General features: G+C 38.9%; 1 protein-coding gene across 1 annotated transcript in view; it reads right to left on the bottom strand.

Moving 5' to 3' along the window:
• ARHGAP10 (Rho GTPase activating protein 10) overlaps positions 1 to 18,985 on the bottom strand; it is a 135,666-nt gene that overhangs the window by 23,987 nt on the left and 92,694 nt on the right. The window contains exon 20 of the mRNA XM_081332599.1: positions 1,391 to 1,529. Within this exon, the coding sequence (XP_081188725.1) occupies positions 1,391 to 1,529 (139 nt within the window). The remainder of the gene's footprint in view (positions 1 to 1,390; positions 1,530 to 18,985) is intronic.

Genomic DNA, 18,985 nt, shown 5'->3' on the forward strand with positions numbered 1-18,985 from the left:
TTAATTAAGATCTCATAATGTACTGCATTAAATATATGCATTTCACTTCTGTCTTATTTGAATGACATGAACACATGTCAACTGAAATCTGTATATGATATGAGAGAAAAAGTTATATAGGAAATTTGTCAAGTATGAATTACACTGATTATAGACATGGCAGAAGGAGGAGAATGCTTTTAGAAGGCCTAAAGGCATAATCAGATGAGATCCTTATCATAATTGTAATTTAAAATTTTAATAAACAACCAGCTTAGGCAGGCTTTCTTCTGGATGTTCTGAATGGCAGTAAAAGGTTCACTCCTTTTAAAAGTGAATTGTACTTTTCATGTAAATCTTAACCCAGAATAGAATCTTACCCTGGGCTGCACTATGAAAAAGTCTATGCAACTGCACAGCCTTCAATATTCCACTGGTTGTCACTGTGATTCCCATTTTTCTTTTTCAAATGATTGCACACACAAGTAAATTTTTAGACTGAATATTACTGGGTGTGGGAAGAAAAAAAACATTGCTCTGCAGGCAATGCTTTTCTTCCTAAAAGTTTCAACGCATTGTGCTTCTCTGTATTTTGTACAATATGAACACCAAGACAAAATTCCTAAATGCAAATTATTTATAATCAAAATGTTAATGGGAAAAAAATTCCTGTGAAAACCTACGGATTAATTAGGGATCAGGTTGAAATATTGAAAGGAATATAAATCCTGAGGATTACATGGATATGTCCATATTGCTTTCTTGGCAACAATATGGAAGTGATTACTTTAACCTTCTTTTTTTTTGGGGGGGGGGAGAACTTTACAGTATAGTTCATAACTCTGATCTATTCTACATGAATTTAACAGGAATAATCCTGTTTAGTTTTTCCAAAACCAGCAAGTCCATCTAGCTGCTGTCTCCTGCTGTGATAATTAGGAATAAAACACTCATGGTATTAAATATCTTGCTGAATAACAGGGGGATTGGACTGAGCAGACGCACAGAACACTTATTTTTTCTGTGGTCTGCTAAAGAGAGGAGGAATTATGGAGTAAACATCTAACTTTAAGGGACTCCCCCCTATGCAAGAAAGATACACCACAATCCTCTAAAATAGCCCAATGTAATTTCAGCTGCTGTTACTACCTATATGTTTAAAATGTATGTAACAGGTCCCTTTTTTAAACTGAATTAAATGTTTTAAAAGAATTTGCAATATCATTTTTAATAGTTAAATCCAAAGAAATAAGCTAAACTCTGTTGTATTAGAAGATCTTGAAAAGGCGCTAGCAAAATTGCTTTCCACATTTCTGGTACTTACAAAAACTTTTAAGACAACAAGAAATCTGTACTTTACAGGTTTTTCTATATACCATATAAGTTTTCAAACAAAAAATATGTTACTTACGGATTGCCACTGTCAGTTATAAGATTATTTTTCTCTGTGTCTTGAGGGCTGGTAGGAGCAGCAGTTGTGGGAGACTGAGAAGACAGGGAATCCGTGCTATCTGAGCGTGTGCATTCTTTGGCAGGGCTAAGGTGGTCACCTGAAAAATAATTTTTTTATCTGCTTTCATTTTTTAAAATGTAGCATAGTTATATTTGCTCTGAAATCTGACTTCTGTGAAAAATGCTTTAAGGGTTCCAGCCATTTGCACTGTATGTACTTACAAGTCATTCAAGACTTGCATACAGGCAGTCCTGGACATATGACTACAGTTGAGCCAAAATTTCCGTTGCTAAGCAGGACAGTTGTTAAATAATATTTGCCTCATTTTATGACCTTTCTTGCCACAATTGATAATAGAATCACTGCAGCTATCAAGTTAGTAATCTGATTGTTAACTGAATCTGGCTTCTCCATTGACTTTGCTTGTCAGAGGGTCATAAAAAGTGATCATATGACACCAGGACACAGCAATCATCATAAATACATGCCAGTTGCTAAGCATCCTAATTTTGATCATATGACAATGAGGATGCTGCAATGGTTGTAAGTGTGAAAAATAGTCATAAGTCACTATTTTCAGTACTGTTATAACTTTGGTCAAAAAACGAATGGCTGTAAGTTGATGGCTGCATTTAAAGAATGAATGGAACTGCTGCACACTGGAAGTGCAAAATAATTTCAGGCTCAGCAACTTGCATTTACTTGATTATTTTCCTCTTGACAATTATGAGTAGAATGTACAAACTGGCTGCATTAAATTAATTCAAGTTGAAACAATGTTCGGATATACCAATGGGTAATCAAAACATCAATTCTGTAACAAAAACTTTTCAGATACGTTGCAAAAGTCTTCTTGGCAATTTTTAAGGAAATCATTCATGTAACATTTAAAAGAAAGCACACAGCATTTCAAAATTTTATCTGAAGCTTATCTTTCTAATGTTTTTATTTAGATAAATGTAATAACAAAGCATACATAACTCAATGAGATATATAAACTGAAACATATTAAAATGCATATGCAGAGCTTCGGGAACTAGAAGCTTATCATCTTTTCTGGATGGGATGGTACCACCCCAGACAAACCCAGTGCACAACTTCAGGATTCTCCTAGACTTGTAACTCCTGCTCAAAGAGCAAATGGCATTCATGGCTAAGAGAGCCTTTGCACAGCTTCGTGTGGTATGGGAACTGAATCCTCTTCTGGATTGTTGAGTCCTGCCTCAGTCATTCATGCATTTGTCATCTCCTGCTTGGATTATTGCAAAATGTTCTACAAGAGGTTATGCTTGAATAGTATTTGGAAGCTACAATCAATCCATAATGCAACAGTGTGGACAGTTTTGTTATGCTGTTATGCAAGTTGCACTGGTTATCTGCTTCTGGGTCCAATTCAAGGTATTATTATCTTTAAAGCCCTTTATGGCATTGGATATCTGCAGAACCATCTTTTCCAATAGGAATGGCCTACCCCACTTAGGCTGACAGAAACGGCTATTGTGGATCCCATCAGCCAAGGAATTTCAGTTGGTGGGATCCAGGAGAAGAGTCTTTTCAGCCTTGGATCCTGCTTTTCGAACAGGAGGTAAGATCCGACCCCTCTCTTTTAGCTTTCAGGAAAGGCCTTAAAATCTGGCTCAGCAGTTGGCATGGGATTCTGAAGGAGAAGCTGTTTGCTGGTGGTTGATACACTAACAAAAAATGCACCCCACCTTTCCCCCCAAATTCTTGTTTTTTGGTTTGCTTTAATTTTTGTAATTTTAATCCATTTTTATATTTATAATAGTTGAACATTTGTTTTATCTCAATGTAAGCCTCTTAAGAGTTGCCTCAACTGTGTGATGGGCTGCAAGTAATCTGATAAATAAATTTGTTGTTGTTAGCTGCAAAGTCGTGTCCGACCCATCGCGACCCTATGGACAACATTCCTCCAGGCCTTCCTGTCTTCTACCATCTTCTGGAGTCCATTTAAGCTCACGCCTACTGCTTCAGTGACTCCATCCAGCCACCTCATTCTCTGTCGTCCCCTTCTTCTATTGCCCTCGATCTTTCCCAGCATTAGGCTCTTCTCCAGTGAGTCCTTCCTTCTCATTAGGTGGCCAAAGTATTTGAGTTTTAGCTTCAGGATCTGGCCTTCTAAAGAGCAGTCAGGATTGATCTCCTCTAGGACTGACCGGTTTGATCGCCTTGCGGTCCAAGGGACTCGCAGGAGTCTTCTCCAGCACCATAGTTCAAAGGCCTCAATTCTTTGGCGCTCAGCCTTTCTTATGGTCCAACTTTCACTGCCATACATTGCAACTGGGAAGACCATAGCCTTGACTATACGCACTTTTGTTGACAGGGTGATGTCTCTGCTTTTTAGTGTGCTGTCTAGATTTGCCATGGCTTTCCTCCCCAGGAGCAAGCGTCTTTTAATTTCTTGGCTACAGTCCCCATCTGCAGTGATCTTGGAGCCCAGGAAAACAAAATCTGTCACTACCTCCATTTCTTCCCCATCTATTTGCCAGGAATTGAGAGGGCCAGATGCCATGATCTTGGTTTTCTTAATGTTAAGTTTCAACCCAAGTTTTGCACTCTCCTTCTTCACCCGCAACAAGAGGCTCTTTAGTTCTTCTTCACTTTCTGCCATTAGAGTGGTATCATCTGCGTATCTTAGGTTGTTGATATTTCTTCCGGCAATCTTAATTCCAACTTTTGATTCATCTAGCCCTGCCTTTCTCATGATGTGCTCTGCATATAAGTTAAATAGGCAGGGCGACAGTATACAGCCTTGCCGGACTCCTTTCCCAATTTTGAACCAATCAGTGGTTCCGTGTCCAGTTCTCACTGTTGCTTCTTGACCCGCATATAGGTTTCTCAAGAGACAAATAAGATGGTCTGGTACTCCCATCTCTTTAAGAACTTGCCACAGTTTGTTATGATCCACACAATCAAAGGCTTTAGCATAGTCAATGAAGCAGAAGTAGATGTTTTTCTGGAACTCCCTAGCTTTCTCCATGATCCAGCGTATGTTGGCAATTTGATCTCTAGTTCCTCTGCCTCTTCGAAATCCTGCCTGTACTTCTGGTAGTTCTCGATCCACATACTGCTGAAGTCTAGCTTGTAGGATTTTAAGCATGACTTTACTAGCATGAGAAATGAGTGCAATGGTGCGATAGTTTGAACATTCTTTGGCACTGCCTTTCTTTGGAATTGGAATGTAAACTGATCTTTTCCAATCCTGTGGCCACTGTTGAGTTTTCCAAATTTGCTGGCAAATTGAGTGTAGCACTTTTACTGCACTGTCTTTTAAGATTTTGAATAGCTCAGCTGGAATACTGTCACCTCCACTAGCTTTGTTGTTGCTCAGCTTTTCTAAGGCCCACTTCACCTCACATTCTAGGATGTCTGGCTCGAGGTCAGTGACCACCTCATTGTGATTATCTGGGACGTTAAGCTCATTCTTGTATAGATCTTCTGTGTAATTTTGCCACCTCTTCTTAATCTCTTCTGCCTCTGTTAGGTCCCTGCCATTTTGGTCCTTTATCATGCCCATTTTTGCATGAAACGTTCCCTTCATCTCTCCAATTTTCTTGAAAAGATCTCTGGTCCTCCCTATTCTATTGTTTTCTTCTATTTCTTTGCACTGTTCATTTAAGAAGGCATTCTTATCTCTTCTAGCTATTCTCTGGAATTCTGCATTCAATTGGGCATATCTATGTTTTTCTCCCTTGCCTTTCGCTTCCCTCCTTTCCTCAGCTATTTGCAAAGCTTCCTCAGACAGCCATTTTGCTTTCTTGCATTTCTTTTTCTTTGGGATGGTTTTGGTTGCTACCTGTTGTACAATGTCGCGAACCTCTGTCCATAGTTCTTCAGGCACTCTGTCTATCAGATCTAATTCCTTAAATCTATTTGTCACCTCTACTGTATATTCAACAGGGATATGATTTAATTCATACCTGAGTGGCCTAGTGCTTTTCCCTACTTTCTTCAGTTTAAGCCTAAACTTTGCAAGGAGAAGCTCATGGTCTGAGCCACAGTCAGCTCCTGGTCTTGTTTTTACCGACTGTATAGAGCTTCTCCATCTTTGGCTGCAGAGCATATAGTCAATCTGATTTCTGTGTTGACCGTCTGGTGATGTCCATGTGTAGAGCCGTCTCTTGGGTTGTTGGAAAAGAGTGTTTGCTATGACCATCGTATTCTCTTGACAAAATTCTATCAGCCTGTGCCCTGCTTCATTTTGTACTCCAAGGCCAAACTTGCCTGTTATTCCAGTTATCTTTTGGCTTCCTACTTTAGCGTTCCAATCCCCCATGATGATAAGGACATCATTTTTTGGTGTTACTTCTATAAGGTGCTGTAGGGCTTCATAGAACCGGTCAATTTCATCCTCTTCAGCACTGGTGGTTGGGGCATAGACTTGGACTACTGTGATATTGAATGGTTTGCCTTGGATTCGAACTGAGATCATTCTGTCATTTTGAGGATTGTATCCCAGTATTGATTTTCCTACTCTTTTATTGACTATGAAGGCTACTCCATTTCTTCTGAGGGATTCTTGCCCGCAGTAGTATACCTGATGGTCATCTGAATTAAATTCACCCATTCCTGTCCATTTTAGTTCGCTGATACCTAAGATGTCGATGTTCAGTCTTGTCATCTCTTGTTTGACCACGTCCAGCTTTCCTTGATTCATGGATCTTACATTCCAGGTTCCTATGGAGAAAAAATCTTTACAGCATCGGACTTTCCTTTCACCACCAGACATATCCACATCTGAGCGTCCTTTCGGCTTTGGCCCAGTCGCTTCATTCTTTCTGGCGCTACTAGTACTAGCCCTCTGCTCTTCCCCAGTAGCATATTGGACGCCTTCCGACCTGAGGGGCTCATCTTCCAGCATCATATCGTTTTGCCTTTTGGTACTGTCCATAGGGTTTTCATGGCAAAGATACTGGAGTGGGTTGCCATTTCCTTCTCCAGTGGATCACGTTTTGTCAGAACTCTCAGCTATGACCTGTCCGTCTTGGGTGGCCCTGCACGGCATAGCTCATAGCTTCATTGAATTACGCAAGCCCCTTCGCCACGACAAGGCAGTAATCCATGAAGGGGGATAAATAAATAACCATACCATATTTAGATTAATTGTGCTGTCTAGTGCAACAGATCTATTACATTGTTTTCTGCACATTAGATACTCTTAAGTTGGTGTTTAGATGTTTGGTGGTATGCATCCTTGCATGACACAATAAGAGCTTGTGGTAAATTAGATTGTTTGATAATGATCCATTCATAAAACTCACAGTAGAAAAAGCACTTCCTAGGATAACTTACAGGTAAAATGCAAACCGTTTGGATCTATTCTACCTATTAATTTTTGTAACATAGATTAATGTTCATATCTAAAATTATACTAATGTGCAGCATGCAGTGCCTTTTTTCCCCAAAGCACTTTGGAAAATCATGACAGAGACTAGCATCCTGATTCCAAGGTATCAGTTCATTTCTGCTTTCCTGGGAGGTATATCAGTTGATAGAAATGCTAGTTTCAACGCTGCTAACACTGGATGTTCCCGCTCTGACAACTGATGAAAATGCAGCCATTTTCTCTTCTCCTTTCTCATGCTTTTTCTTGCTTTTAGAAATCAGGTGCAGTGTGGGGGGGTGTTGGGATGTAAGCTCAGCTACCCGTAATAATAACGCTGGTGTGGGAACCCAAGGACAGGCTGAGGAGCTGAGGAGAAAGCCTGTCCTTCAAGCTAATTGGGGAATGTGCTTTATGACAGTTTATTGGGGGTTGGAATTGTACTTTGTTACTTTGTATCTGGAGGAAGGGAATTTAGGTTTTGGGTTCAACTTTGTTTCCCAAATAAATGTTCTTTAAGGAAGAATTTTGCCTCAAAGTTCTTTTGATGGGTTTCATCTATCGGAACCATGACAGCTAGAAGAAAAACTATCTAGCCAGGTCAAGTTAAATCTTGGCACATCTGGCTGTATATAATTTTGAATTATTTGCCTCTCTTCCAGCATTATCTCATGATGTTCTGGAATATTGCCTCACTGGAGGCAGATAAAGGATATAAAAAAGGCTGGTTGGAAGATGGAATCTTGAAAAAAAACTTTTGTAGGCTTCCATCTATAACAAACATCCATGGAATAGGCTTCATATATACTTTTGCACTTATCATAAAATGGTTATCCAGTTCAATTATACAGGTGAAAATAATAATCCTAGTAACTACCAAGGGAAAAAATTTAGAATTCCATTGATCTTAATTAATGTGTGAATAGTGGGAATAGCAAAAAATGTATGAATTAGACCAGGGGTGCCAAACTGGCGGCCCGCAGGCCGGATGCATCACAAGGAAACCGCGCCCACCCCATTGCTGGCAATGGCAAAAAAGTCACGATACGTCATGACATGTTGCGAGTTTGACACCCCTGCATTAGACTGATTTTCATGAAAATAAGTAGAATATAGATTTAAGTATACATTTGTGAAAGACTGTCAAAATTGAAATTCATATTTAACAAGTATTTCCATGTCAGTTACAAAGAATTACAGATAAATTTTAATCTCACTGGTTTGTCTGATGTAGTCTCTTTCAATGTAGCCAAATTTTGTTATACTACCTGCAAAAATAGGCAGACTTTGATTGCCCAATCCATCACCAATTGTTAAATATTATCTTGTCCTTTTTATTTTATTTATTTTAATGCTTATTTGTAATGCTAGTCTGTGACTGTAATAAAATTACTCCTCCTCCCTCACTAGTTTACATTATTATATTAAAGTGAAGAAATTATACAATTAGCTGTCCTGAAATGTCTGGTTAAAATTCACATTGTATTAGATTTTATTCTTCATTAAGTCACATTATGATGCCAAGAGCAAGTCCCATTTAAGAAAGTTTAAAGGAAGACAACAGGAATTAGAATATAAAGCAAGATATAAATTGACAATGTCAATACGAATTAACAAAAATTAATTTCTAGTATGAACCAACTGTTACATCATAACAGCACCACATATTAAGACAAAATCTCTTTATTTTCTACACACAAAACAGAGCCTAAAGAAGAAAACTACAAGGGAGGCATTTTGCCTAACAGTTGATAGCAAACTGTGCTAGCCAATGTTAACATAGACCTGGAGAAGAGTAAACAACAGAAATAAATGCTTGGGGGAAAAACAGACTGATGAAACTGTCAGAAAGCTGTTAAGTGTCTCTTAAGTACTCTGATAAGAAAACAATGAGTGAATTATTGACACTAGAATTAGAACAGAATGATATATGATAGAAATACCAGTTATGAGGAACAATACAAAATAAGAAGAGAGAATAAAAAGTAGGAAAAAAAGTATTTTAAATTTTAACCAGCTGTTATTGGTAATTCAAATCAAAATTCTTATTAGTTGCTGTATTATTCCTTAAATAAACAGGTATTCTGGTCTGGTCATATTCAAAAGTCACTATATCTGATACTATATGCTGCCTTTGAACACAGTGAAAAAAGAATATACCGTATATACTTGAGTATAAGCCGACTCGAGTATAAGCCGAGACCCCTAATTTTACCCCCCAAAAACTGGAAAAAGTTATTGACTCGAGTATAAGCCGAGGCTGGGAAATGCAGCAGCTGGAGGCTGGATCCCCCGAAAGACGTCTCTGCTGAGATGAGAGAACGGGGTGGCAAGCCGCCGAGAGAATGGGGCGGCCTGCTGTTCTCTCGGTGCAGCACGGCAGAGGCTGGATCTCGCGAAAGAAGTCTCTGCCGAGAGAATGGGCGGCAAGCCTCCACCACCCCATTCTCTCAGCGGAGCGCTCCACTGCCCCATTCTCTCGGCAGCTTGCCACCCCGTTCTCTCATCTCAGCAGAGACGTCTTTCGGGACATCCAGCCTTTGCCGTGCTGCACCGAGAAAACAGCAAGCCGCCCCATTCTCTCGGCGGAGCGCTCCACTGCCCCATTCTCTCAGCAGCTTGCCACCCCGTTCTCTCATCTCAGCAGAGACGTCTTTCGGGAGATCCAGCCTCTGCCGTGCTGCACCGAGAAAACAGCAAGCCGCCCCATTCTCTCGGCGGAGCGCTCCACTGCCCCATTCTCTCGGCGGATTGCCACCCTGTTCTCTCATCTCGGTGGAGACTTGTTTCGGGGGATCCAGCCTCTGTCACCCCCTCTCAGCTGGGCAGCTGAGAGAAGGGGGCGACAGAGGCTGGATCCCCCGAAAGAAGTCTTCGCCGCTGAGAGAATGGGCGGCAAGCTTCCCCGCCCCATACTTCGCGGAGCGGTCCAACGCCTCGTTCTCTCGTCTCAGCAGAGACTTGTTTCGGGGGATCCAGCCTCTGTCACCCCCTTCTCTCAGCTGGGCAGCTGAGAGAAGGGGGCGACAGAGGCTGGATCCCCCGAAAGAAGTCTTCGCCGCTGAGAGAATGGGCGGCAAGCTTCCCCGCCCCATACTTCGCAGAGCGCTCCAACGCCTCGTTCTCTCGTCTCAGCGGAGACTTGTTTCGGGGGATCCAGCCTCTGTCACCCCCTTCTCTCAGCTGGGCAGCTGAGAGAAAGGGGCGGCAGAAGCTGCATCCCCCGAAAGAAGTCTTCGCCGAGAAAATTTCAGCGCCCATTTTCTCGGCGAAGACTTCTTTCGGGGGATGCAGCTTCTGCCGCCCCTTTCTCTCAGCTGCCCGGGCAGCTGAGAGAAGGGGGCGGCAGAGGCTGCATCCCCCGAAAGAAGTCTTCGCCGAGAAAATGGGTGGCAAGCTTCCACTGCCCCATTCTCTCAGCGGAGGCTTGCAGAGGTGGCGGCGGAGCCGCGCGCGCAGCTCTCCAAACCGCCGCAGCCCGTTTGGAGAGCTGCTGCCTTCGTCTATGTTTGATGAAAGCAGCAGCTCTCCAAACTGGGGGGTGGAAGTTCTTTTTTTGTTCACTGGAGTATAAGCCGAAGTGGATTTTTCAGCCCAAAAAGTGGGCTGAAAAATTCGGCTTATACTCAAGTATATACGGTATATAGCCCCTTTGTTCTTTTCAGTGCAGTATATAGTGGTAACAAGTTATAGAAAGAATCTCAATAAAATATTCAATTTAGTGACATCTAAAGAAACATGTAACCCAGTGACACCTAAGGGCACATCTTAAAATTACTCTTTCTTCCAAAATATCAACTGCAATTACCTATCTACCTAACTGATAATGCATCTCTTCCATCAGTAATAATGAGCTGAAATACACTGCTTAGAAATTCAATGCAGAAATATTGTATTCTACCACAATGCAGAAGACAGCTACTTACCCCATTGGGTAGATCACAGAAGACATTACTATATATACCTAAATAAAGCAACTTTATTAAACTTTTATGTTTCTGTAACGTAAGTATAAAAATTACATACACATGCACTATTACTAACTATAAAACTATTTCTGCAATAATAAAGAAAGCTTGGACATCATTTTAATTTTTTAGAATTATTCTTAAACTCAGTGTTCCTGGAGCCATAGGTAAATAAGTAACTTAATTAGGCAAATGACATCATCATCATCTTGTTGTTGCAGTTATTAAAGAAGTTGCATTGCAAAAAAGTGTATTATAATATGAAAAATAAACCAGGGCATTCTTTTTTGCAGGAGGACACCAGATGGCCAGCTCCCTCATTAAAGCAAAAATCCTTTTCAAGGAAGTGTTAAAGAACTATTATCTACTTTACATATTTTAGCAAATATCTCATTTAAGTATTTGTGCATATAAAATTCAAAAATTTATATGCTTTTACTTTTTACCATTAGATAATAAAGCTTACAGCAGCACATAAGCATAAAAATATCCCTGAGTGAATTAAATGGTAATATAGCCATTAATATAGGATGGCACAGTGGCTCAGCGCTTAAGACCCTGGACTTGGCTGGAAACCAGCAGCCCAGGTTCAAGACCCAAGGGCCATATAATGGGATGAGGCTCCTGTCTTTGCTCCAGCTCCTGCTAACCTAGAAGTATGAAAGCATGCAAACGTGAATAGATAAATAGATACCACTGTTGGGAAGGTAGTACTGCTTCAGGACATCAAGATGGCCACATGACTGTGGAAATGACTTTATTGGTTCACTGGCCTTTAAACAGAGATGACAATCTCCCATTATAGTTGGCAATGACAAGTGGAGTAAAATCTGCAGGGACTCCTTACCGATTAATATAGTATTTTCACCAAATTCATTTCTTATAGAATATGTTAATGAATAGACAACAAAAGATTTTAAAATGTGCTAGCGGGAAAAAAACAGATGTCAAGATATAAAATGAACCAACCGAAGTACAGTTAGTCTTTAAGTTACTACAGATTTTTGAGTGACAGTTCAAAAGACCTCTAAAAGGTAGTTATAACCCCGTCCTGAAGTTATATCTATTGCAGCATGCCCTCTGCCTATTTCCCTCTCCCCCTGCATCCTGCCCCACTGGGTTCCCACAGGCACTAGGCCTAAGTTATGTTCCATAATGCAGATGTTTGTGTGAAGATGCAGTATTAACTTACAAATTAAATAGTAAAATAAAATAGTAAAATAATACATATGTTGTATATAGTATGTTTTAGGTGTGTATAATGTCACTTTGAGAGCCGCAACTAAATTTCATTTTTGATGTGTGCCATTGTGCCCACAGTAAAAAATGACAATAAAGATTATCTTATCTAAAACAATGTTTTTAAAGCTCATTCTAAACAGTCTCATATTTAGAAATTAATATTTTACTATTATTAACTAGATTTTATATATCACTTCCTACAACTGCAGCATAGCAATTTTTCTCCACACATGTCCAAAGTACATTCTATCCTTTACACAAGATACTATAATAGAAGAATATGGTTGAACACTGAAATATTAAGCCACACACACTCCAAAAGGAATCTGATCTGTTTGGGTTCTTTGTAGTTTCTAGTTTTGCTTAGACGTTAAACCAATCCATCTTCCTTTTTTTCTAAATCTCAGCTTTGCTTCCAATGCATTTTGTTCTGTTGCAAGGAAAATCCATATTAGCATCTTAAGAAAAGCATGCTAAAGAAATAGCTAGCATACAGATGTGCAGCATCCTCCTACGTGAACTTCTCATTGAGGTAGCTAAAAATAAAGGATCAAAAACTACTCACAATCTTATCAAGCTGTGGAAAACAGTTCACAGCAGAATCAGATACTCTACCAGGGTATTATTTTAGACCACATAATTAAAATGTCAACATATGATAGATCCAATGGTTATCATATAAAAAAGAAACAAGAATAAAAGTAGGGCAAGATGCATTCCACACTAACTTGAGATTAAAGTGGAAATTTTATCTACTGAAGCACCCAGAAAATTAAAAAAAAATTAACTAATAGGAAAAATAAGTCCCTTTCCAATATCTCTGAATGGTGGTAATGGTCTCTTTTTGTCTTCTTTTGAGAATAGAAACCATTATGTGAATAGGCATAGATCTACATCAGGAGTATTTGTACAAAGTGGCACTGAATCAAAATAACATGCAAACGCTGGTGCCACGATGTAAGCTTCGTTTTTGCATAATTCCATCTGGATCTTAATACAAGTAGTTAAGTTGAAAGATATGCATTATTCTACCATGATGGACACATTAACATTTGCTCTCCCTGCAGGCGCCCATGATGCAAATGGCTATACACACTCTCTTTGGCTTTATTATTTAAGATTAACCTGAAAAAAGCCATAACACAAGGGGTGTGAGTCAAAAAGTCAAGATAGTGGCTATGTCTGAGTGACTGAATCTTTACCCCTTTTTACCAGTTTTCTGGGTCAAATTAACCCTTTTTAAATACATGGTTAGCACTTTATTTTTTTCCCCTTTTCTGTCCATTTATATGTTTCGTCTCTAGTTTTGTTCCCTCTGTTTTATTCATTCCACAATGCAGATTCTCCTTTCCTTTCCCTCTCACCACTGCCATCTGCTTCCCTTTTATTTTTCTATATGAAATACAAGTGTCCATGTGCAATGTGTTTCTACAAATGAGAGTCACATCTACATGTGAAAGAAATAATACTGAATATATGCAAGCAAAGGAGCTAATTTTATTAAAAATTACAGTAATTAGTAAGAATCTCCCTCTGCAATTCACAGGTAATTTGTCTGGGAGCAGGAGAACTTTTGTTTATCAGTTGAAAATGGTGTATCTACTGAGCGTCTGATACATCTCAAATTTTATGGACAGTTAATAGTCTGTGTGTGTGTGTGTGTGTTTGTGTGTGTCTTTCTGTCTGTGAGTGAGTGAGTGTGTGTGCGTGCACACGTGGGTACATCTCTGGAGTTACAGACATTTATATGGGGAGAGGATTTCCAGGAATGACAAGGTAGGAAAGTTGAGCAGGATTCAACATTGTATTTACCATTTTTTATACTTCTTTTTCCTATTTATTGTATTTTTAGGTACAAATTTTCTTAAATTCAAGGTTATCATTCTTTTGTATCCATATATCAAGATAACATAAGGTAATATAAGGTAAATAGGTTGTGCAGTCTTTCATATTCATAGAAAAAGGTGCTTGAGATCAATGTGGAACTCATATAGCATCCTAAAGGAACAGGATCTTTTTCTGGAATTATAATTTCAACAGAAAAGAGCAGAACAAGTGTCCTGGAAAAGTCACTTTTACTTCAAGGAGCAGAATATCCACATGGGCTTTAAACCCTTTCTTGCCTTCAAATTTGCAGTTCTGCACAGCCCTGTTTGCAAGTGCATAGACCAGATTCTTTTATACTGGAGGATGTACGCCTTTGAATTATATAACAGAAACGTGCAGAAACCTAATGAACTTTCTTGAGGGCTAGATCCAATGATCCCAAATACATTCCACTTTGTCAGGTGATCATCTATTGTAATCTAGAATGATTCCTGATGCATGAGGAATGGGGGAGGAAAAAAATCCATCTCCTGTTTTACTAGAAGGGTTTTCTTTCCATTGCTTAAAAAAATCCTGCAGTATTAAGTTGAAGGGAGCCAGTTTGATGTAGTGGTAAAAAAACTTTCTAGAAAAAGGAAGATAATGGGTTTAGGTATGAAGCCATCTCAGTGTCTTTGGGATAATCACTCACTGAGCCTATGGAGAAGGAAGTAGCAAACAACTTCAAAATACTGCCAAGAAAGTACTAAAATACCAGGGGGGAGGGGCAGAGGGGAGAGGAGAAGGTAAAATGCAAGTGGTTGCAGGCCATGCTTAGCGGTGTAGCCAGCTTTGCTTCCACTTCTCTTCCAAGCAATACATTCTCCAGAATTTCATTAGAGAACCCCCATGAAAACAACCTTAAATACAAGAATTCAGAAGGCTCCACTACAGGATTACTGTCAAGCCTCACAGTGACCAGGATGGTCTAGACACAACTGCTTCGTAGCTTGCCACATACTTGGGGGGCGGGGGGGGCAGAAGGGGTATGTGAGCTGTTAACAGTTGCCAGCTACTTTGTGAAAAACAAGGACACAAGGAGATAATATTTATTGATGATTGTGGATTCTCTCACAATTGCCTAACGTACAATTGGGCAGCATGACCTGCATGAAGATGAGAGGGAGGTTTCTATTCTTTTAATTAGCAATTTAGGCACGAAACCCCCAAAGCTGGTTGTCCTAGCAATAGTGGCGAAATGGTTCATTCAATAAAGCTTTGCATTAGAGATTTAATTGTCTTTGTTTTACTTTGTTGGGTTCATCAGTCGGAACCTTGACAACTGATCTGAATAGAGCAGAAGAGGATGGCCATTTGAATTAAGTGAAAGGAAAAGGATATTTCTGTCACTAAGAATTATCTCAATAACCTCTGGATCAATATGAGTTTGACATTACAACTATATTCATTTCTCATGCATCCCAAGTACTCTTGAGTTCTCTGGAACGAGCAATTATGGAGGTTTGAGGGCCTCTTGCTTTGTATACTCTCTTCCTAACTCTAACCACCAAAATGCCTTATGCAAAGAAGTGAAGTTTATTTTTTAATCCTTTGGGGGTTAGGTTGTTGCATTGCCATTTACAAATCAATGAAAATTCACAGAAGGAACTAAATGGGAACAGGACAAATTAGAAAGAACCATTTACTTTGTCTTGGGTGAATACAGATCTATCCCAAATTGTACTATGTTCTCCAGTATTGCAATTCACTGCTACACAGGAGGTTAACCTAAAAGCTATAAAAGGAACTCTGTTCTCTGTGGCTGTATAAAGAATTTAACATGTCATCCGAAATTACTAAAGAAACTCAGTGGGATTTCAATATTGCTATTAACAATTATATATTGCTGTTAACAATTCTATTAATGACAGTTTAAAATCTCAGCTTGGTCTTGTTTTAAAATATCTAAAAGTCTGAACAGTGATAGGTCATTTATTATTTCCAAAGTATGTTTGGGTTTTTATTGGCATCCTCGAAGTTTTGGAATTTAACTTCAAAGCTTATGGCAAGCAAGTGAGGTTGCCATGAAATGTGATATCTTAATTAAAACTTGAATAAACAGTATTATGGAAAATTAAAGATCAACAGATTTATTGTGGAATGAACTTTCATGCCATGACAAATAACGTAGCTTTTAAGATGCCACCATACTTATTTTTGCTCCAACAGAACTACAGATGTCCTGTTGGATGCTTATGGTGGTTCTAAGAAGTTCAGTGCAGAACCTATTTTTAAAACTATTTCTTTTAAACATTACAGTACAATCTTTAAAAACACATCACTACATAGCTGGTACATTTCCTACCCCATATGTATCTATAATACATACATACATGCATATATGTATGTATATACCGATTTTCTGGAGGACATGTTTGGATCTGCTATTTAAATAAAAAAATGAAAAATATGGAAGACAAAAGGCATCACTTGTATTTATATATAAAAGCTAATAGTTTATCATATTTGTTATATTCTTACAACATTGCACCATTTGTCTGTCAATAAACACATCTCATTAAATAAAAGTTTATTACTCCATGTCATCTATTTGCATATTACTAAAATTAAGCTGCCTACAATATTTCTGGGTGTTGAGCTCATTTTCGTTATGAAGAGATATAATTAATTAATGTAAGAAAGAAATTATAAAAAAATTATTACCAAAAAATAGCAAAAGTCTAAAAAACATTACTAAATTTCAATGCCCAACCGGGAGAAATACCTGGGGTGTATATAAATGTGGAAAAGCCAATAAAAACCACACATGGAGCTGGATAAGATCAGGAGTGTTACAGGAAGGAACGGAAGGCTTTATTTTTCTAGCTCAAGAACAACCTTTGTCAGAGGTTTGGACTTAAATGTAGCAAAAACCACTGGGCCCATTAAGATGAGAGGTTTTGGAAAAAGAGTGGGTTAAGATCTTATGGGATTTCAAAACAGATAGGCATCTTGTTCATAAAATGCCTGATATAACAGTCATTGAAAAAAAGGAAAGTCTTCTTGATGTTGCTGTAGTGGGTAATGATAGGCTTGATGAAAAGTAATCTCAGAAAAATGTGAAATACTATGGCTTGCAAACCGAAGTTAAACACTTATGGGGGGAAAAATCATGACTGGAGCTAAAGGACTTTCCTGATATTTAGAAATTTTGAATTTAACAGACCTAAACACCCTAATTTAACAAACAAACAAACAAACGAATAAATGAATAAATAATTTTCACCAATGTTTGAATTTTAATCTAATGATAGATTACCCATTTAATAATAATGACAACTCTAACACCATCAAATGATAACATTTGCCTATCCTAGGTCCTTGGGAGGACTTCAATCAAATCCCGTCTAAATATCTTGCTGATTTTGTGTAATCAATCATAATAATAATACCACAGAGTACTGCTATAATGGAGTTAAAGTGATGCTGCTTAGGAAACAATCAGTCAAAAGAGCCAGGAGTCCACAGTTCCTAAATGGTTAGAGAGAGAAACATAGGAAGAACTCACCCTAATCCAGGGGACCCCAAGCCCCTGGGCAGAAAGTGGTCTTTCTGGCAAGACAGAAAGGTTGGGGACCATTGCCCTTAAGGCCGTGGTGGCGAACCTATGGCACGCGTGCCACAAGTGGCACGCAGAGCCCTCTCTGTGGGCACACAAGCCGTCGCCCCAGTCCTAGGCCTTCAGTTGGGTTTTATAAAACCTTTTCACTTTAGGCCTCTGCTGCCGTGTGCAAAAGAACAAAAAGGTTAATCAATCAATTTCAATTTCTCGCTGGAAAAAAATCTCACAAAGTTCGAATTGATTGATTGAACTTTTTAGTCCCACCCAGTCTGCCGTTACCACGCCCACCCAATGGGCCACACCCACCCAATGGACCACGCCCACCTGGCACCCAATGATACATAAGTGGGTTTTGGGTTTCAGTTTGGGCACTTGGTCTCCAAAAGGTTCGCCATCACTGCCCTAAGGAGATCAAAATGTTAAAAGTGAAGGTGGAAAATTTGTGCCTTCAGATTTAAAAGATTTTGTTAATATAGCCTTACAATAAACTAGAGTTAAGTTCACCTTATAGTATTTCCACAAATACATAAAGTTATAGAAAATGAAGAAGCTAAAACGCTCTGGGACTTTTTAAACAGACAAGCATCTGTCACGCAATATCTGAGACTTAACAACTGTCGATAAGAAAGACCCAAAATCTAGATAACGGTCATTGCAATACCTGGAGACAGCAGAATAGAAAAGGAAGAACTGGGGGGAAAACCACAAAGACTTGCAAATACAAACAGCAAAACAAAGATAGCACCAATAGTAATAGGCTCGTTGGGTATAAACCTAAAACAACTGGAATACCACTTGAACACCACTGGCAGTGACAAAATCACCATGAGTCAATTGCAGAAGGCAACTTTACTGGGAACAGCTTACATTCTACAACAGCTTACATCCTGCAACAATACCTAATATTATTAAACAGGTTTAGTCTGTCTCAGGTCCTTGGAAAGAACTCTACAGGAGGACAAAAATGACAAATCCAATCTAAACATCTGGCTGACAGTGCAACCAACCATAATAGTTCAGAGTACTGCTGATGTATTTCTTATGAGGGAAATGAGTTAGCCAGTTTGTCCGCCTGTCTATCCTTTTATATCTATACATACTGTATCATTGTTAAATAAAGTATTTTTAATGGAAAAACTGCTAATGTAATATTTGCATCCCGAAAACTGTTACATCTTATTTACACAATTCTACTTTTTCTCATTTGATAACTTACAGTACATACATACTGTATATGCAATTCTATACCAATAGTCCTTGATTTACAACAGTTCACTTAGTGACCATTCAAAGTTACAATGGTAGTGAAAAAAGTGACTTATGACCATTTTTCACTTATGACCACTGCAGCTTCCCAATGGTCATGTGATCAAAATTCAGACGCTTTGTAACTGACGTATATTTATGATGTTTGCAGTGTCCCATGGTCACATCATCTACTTTTGCCATCTCCTGACAAACAAAGTCAATGGGGAATTCAGATTCACTTAACAATTATGTACTTAACACCTGCAGTGTTCACTTAACAACTGTGGCAAGTAAAGTCATAATGTGGGGTAATACTCACTTAAATA

Source organism: Vipera berus (genome assembly GCF_964194415.1).
Source record: "Vipera berus genome assembly, chromosome: 7".
NCBI lineage: Eukaryota > Metazoa > Chordata > Lepidosauria > Squamata > Viperidae > Vipera > Vipera berus.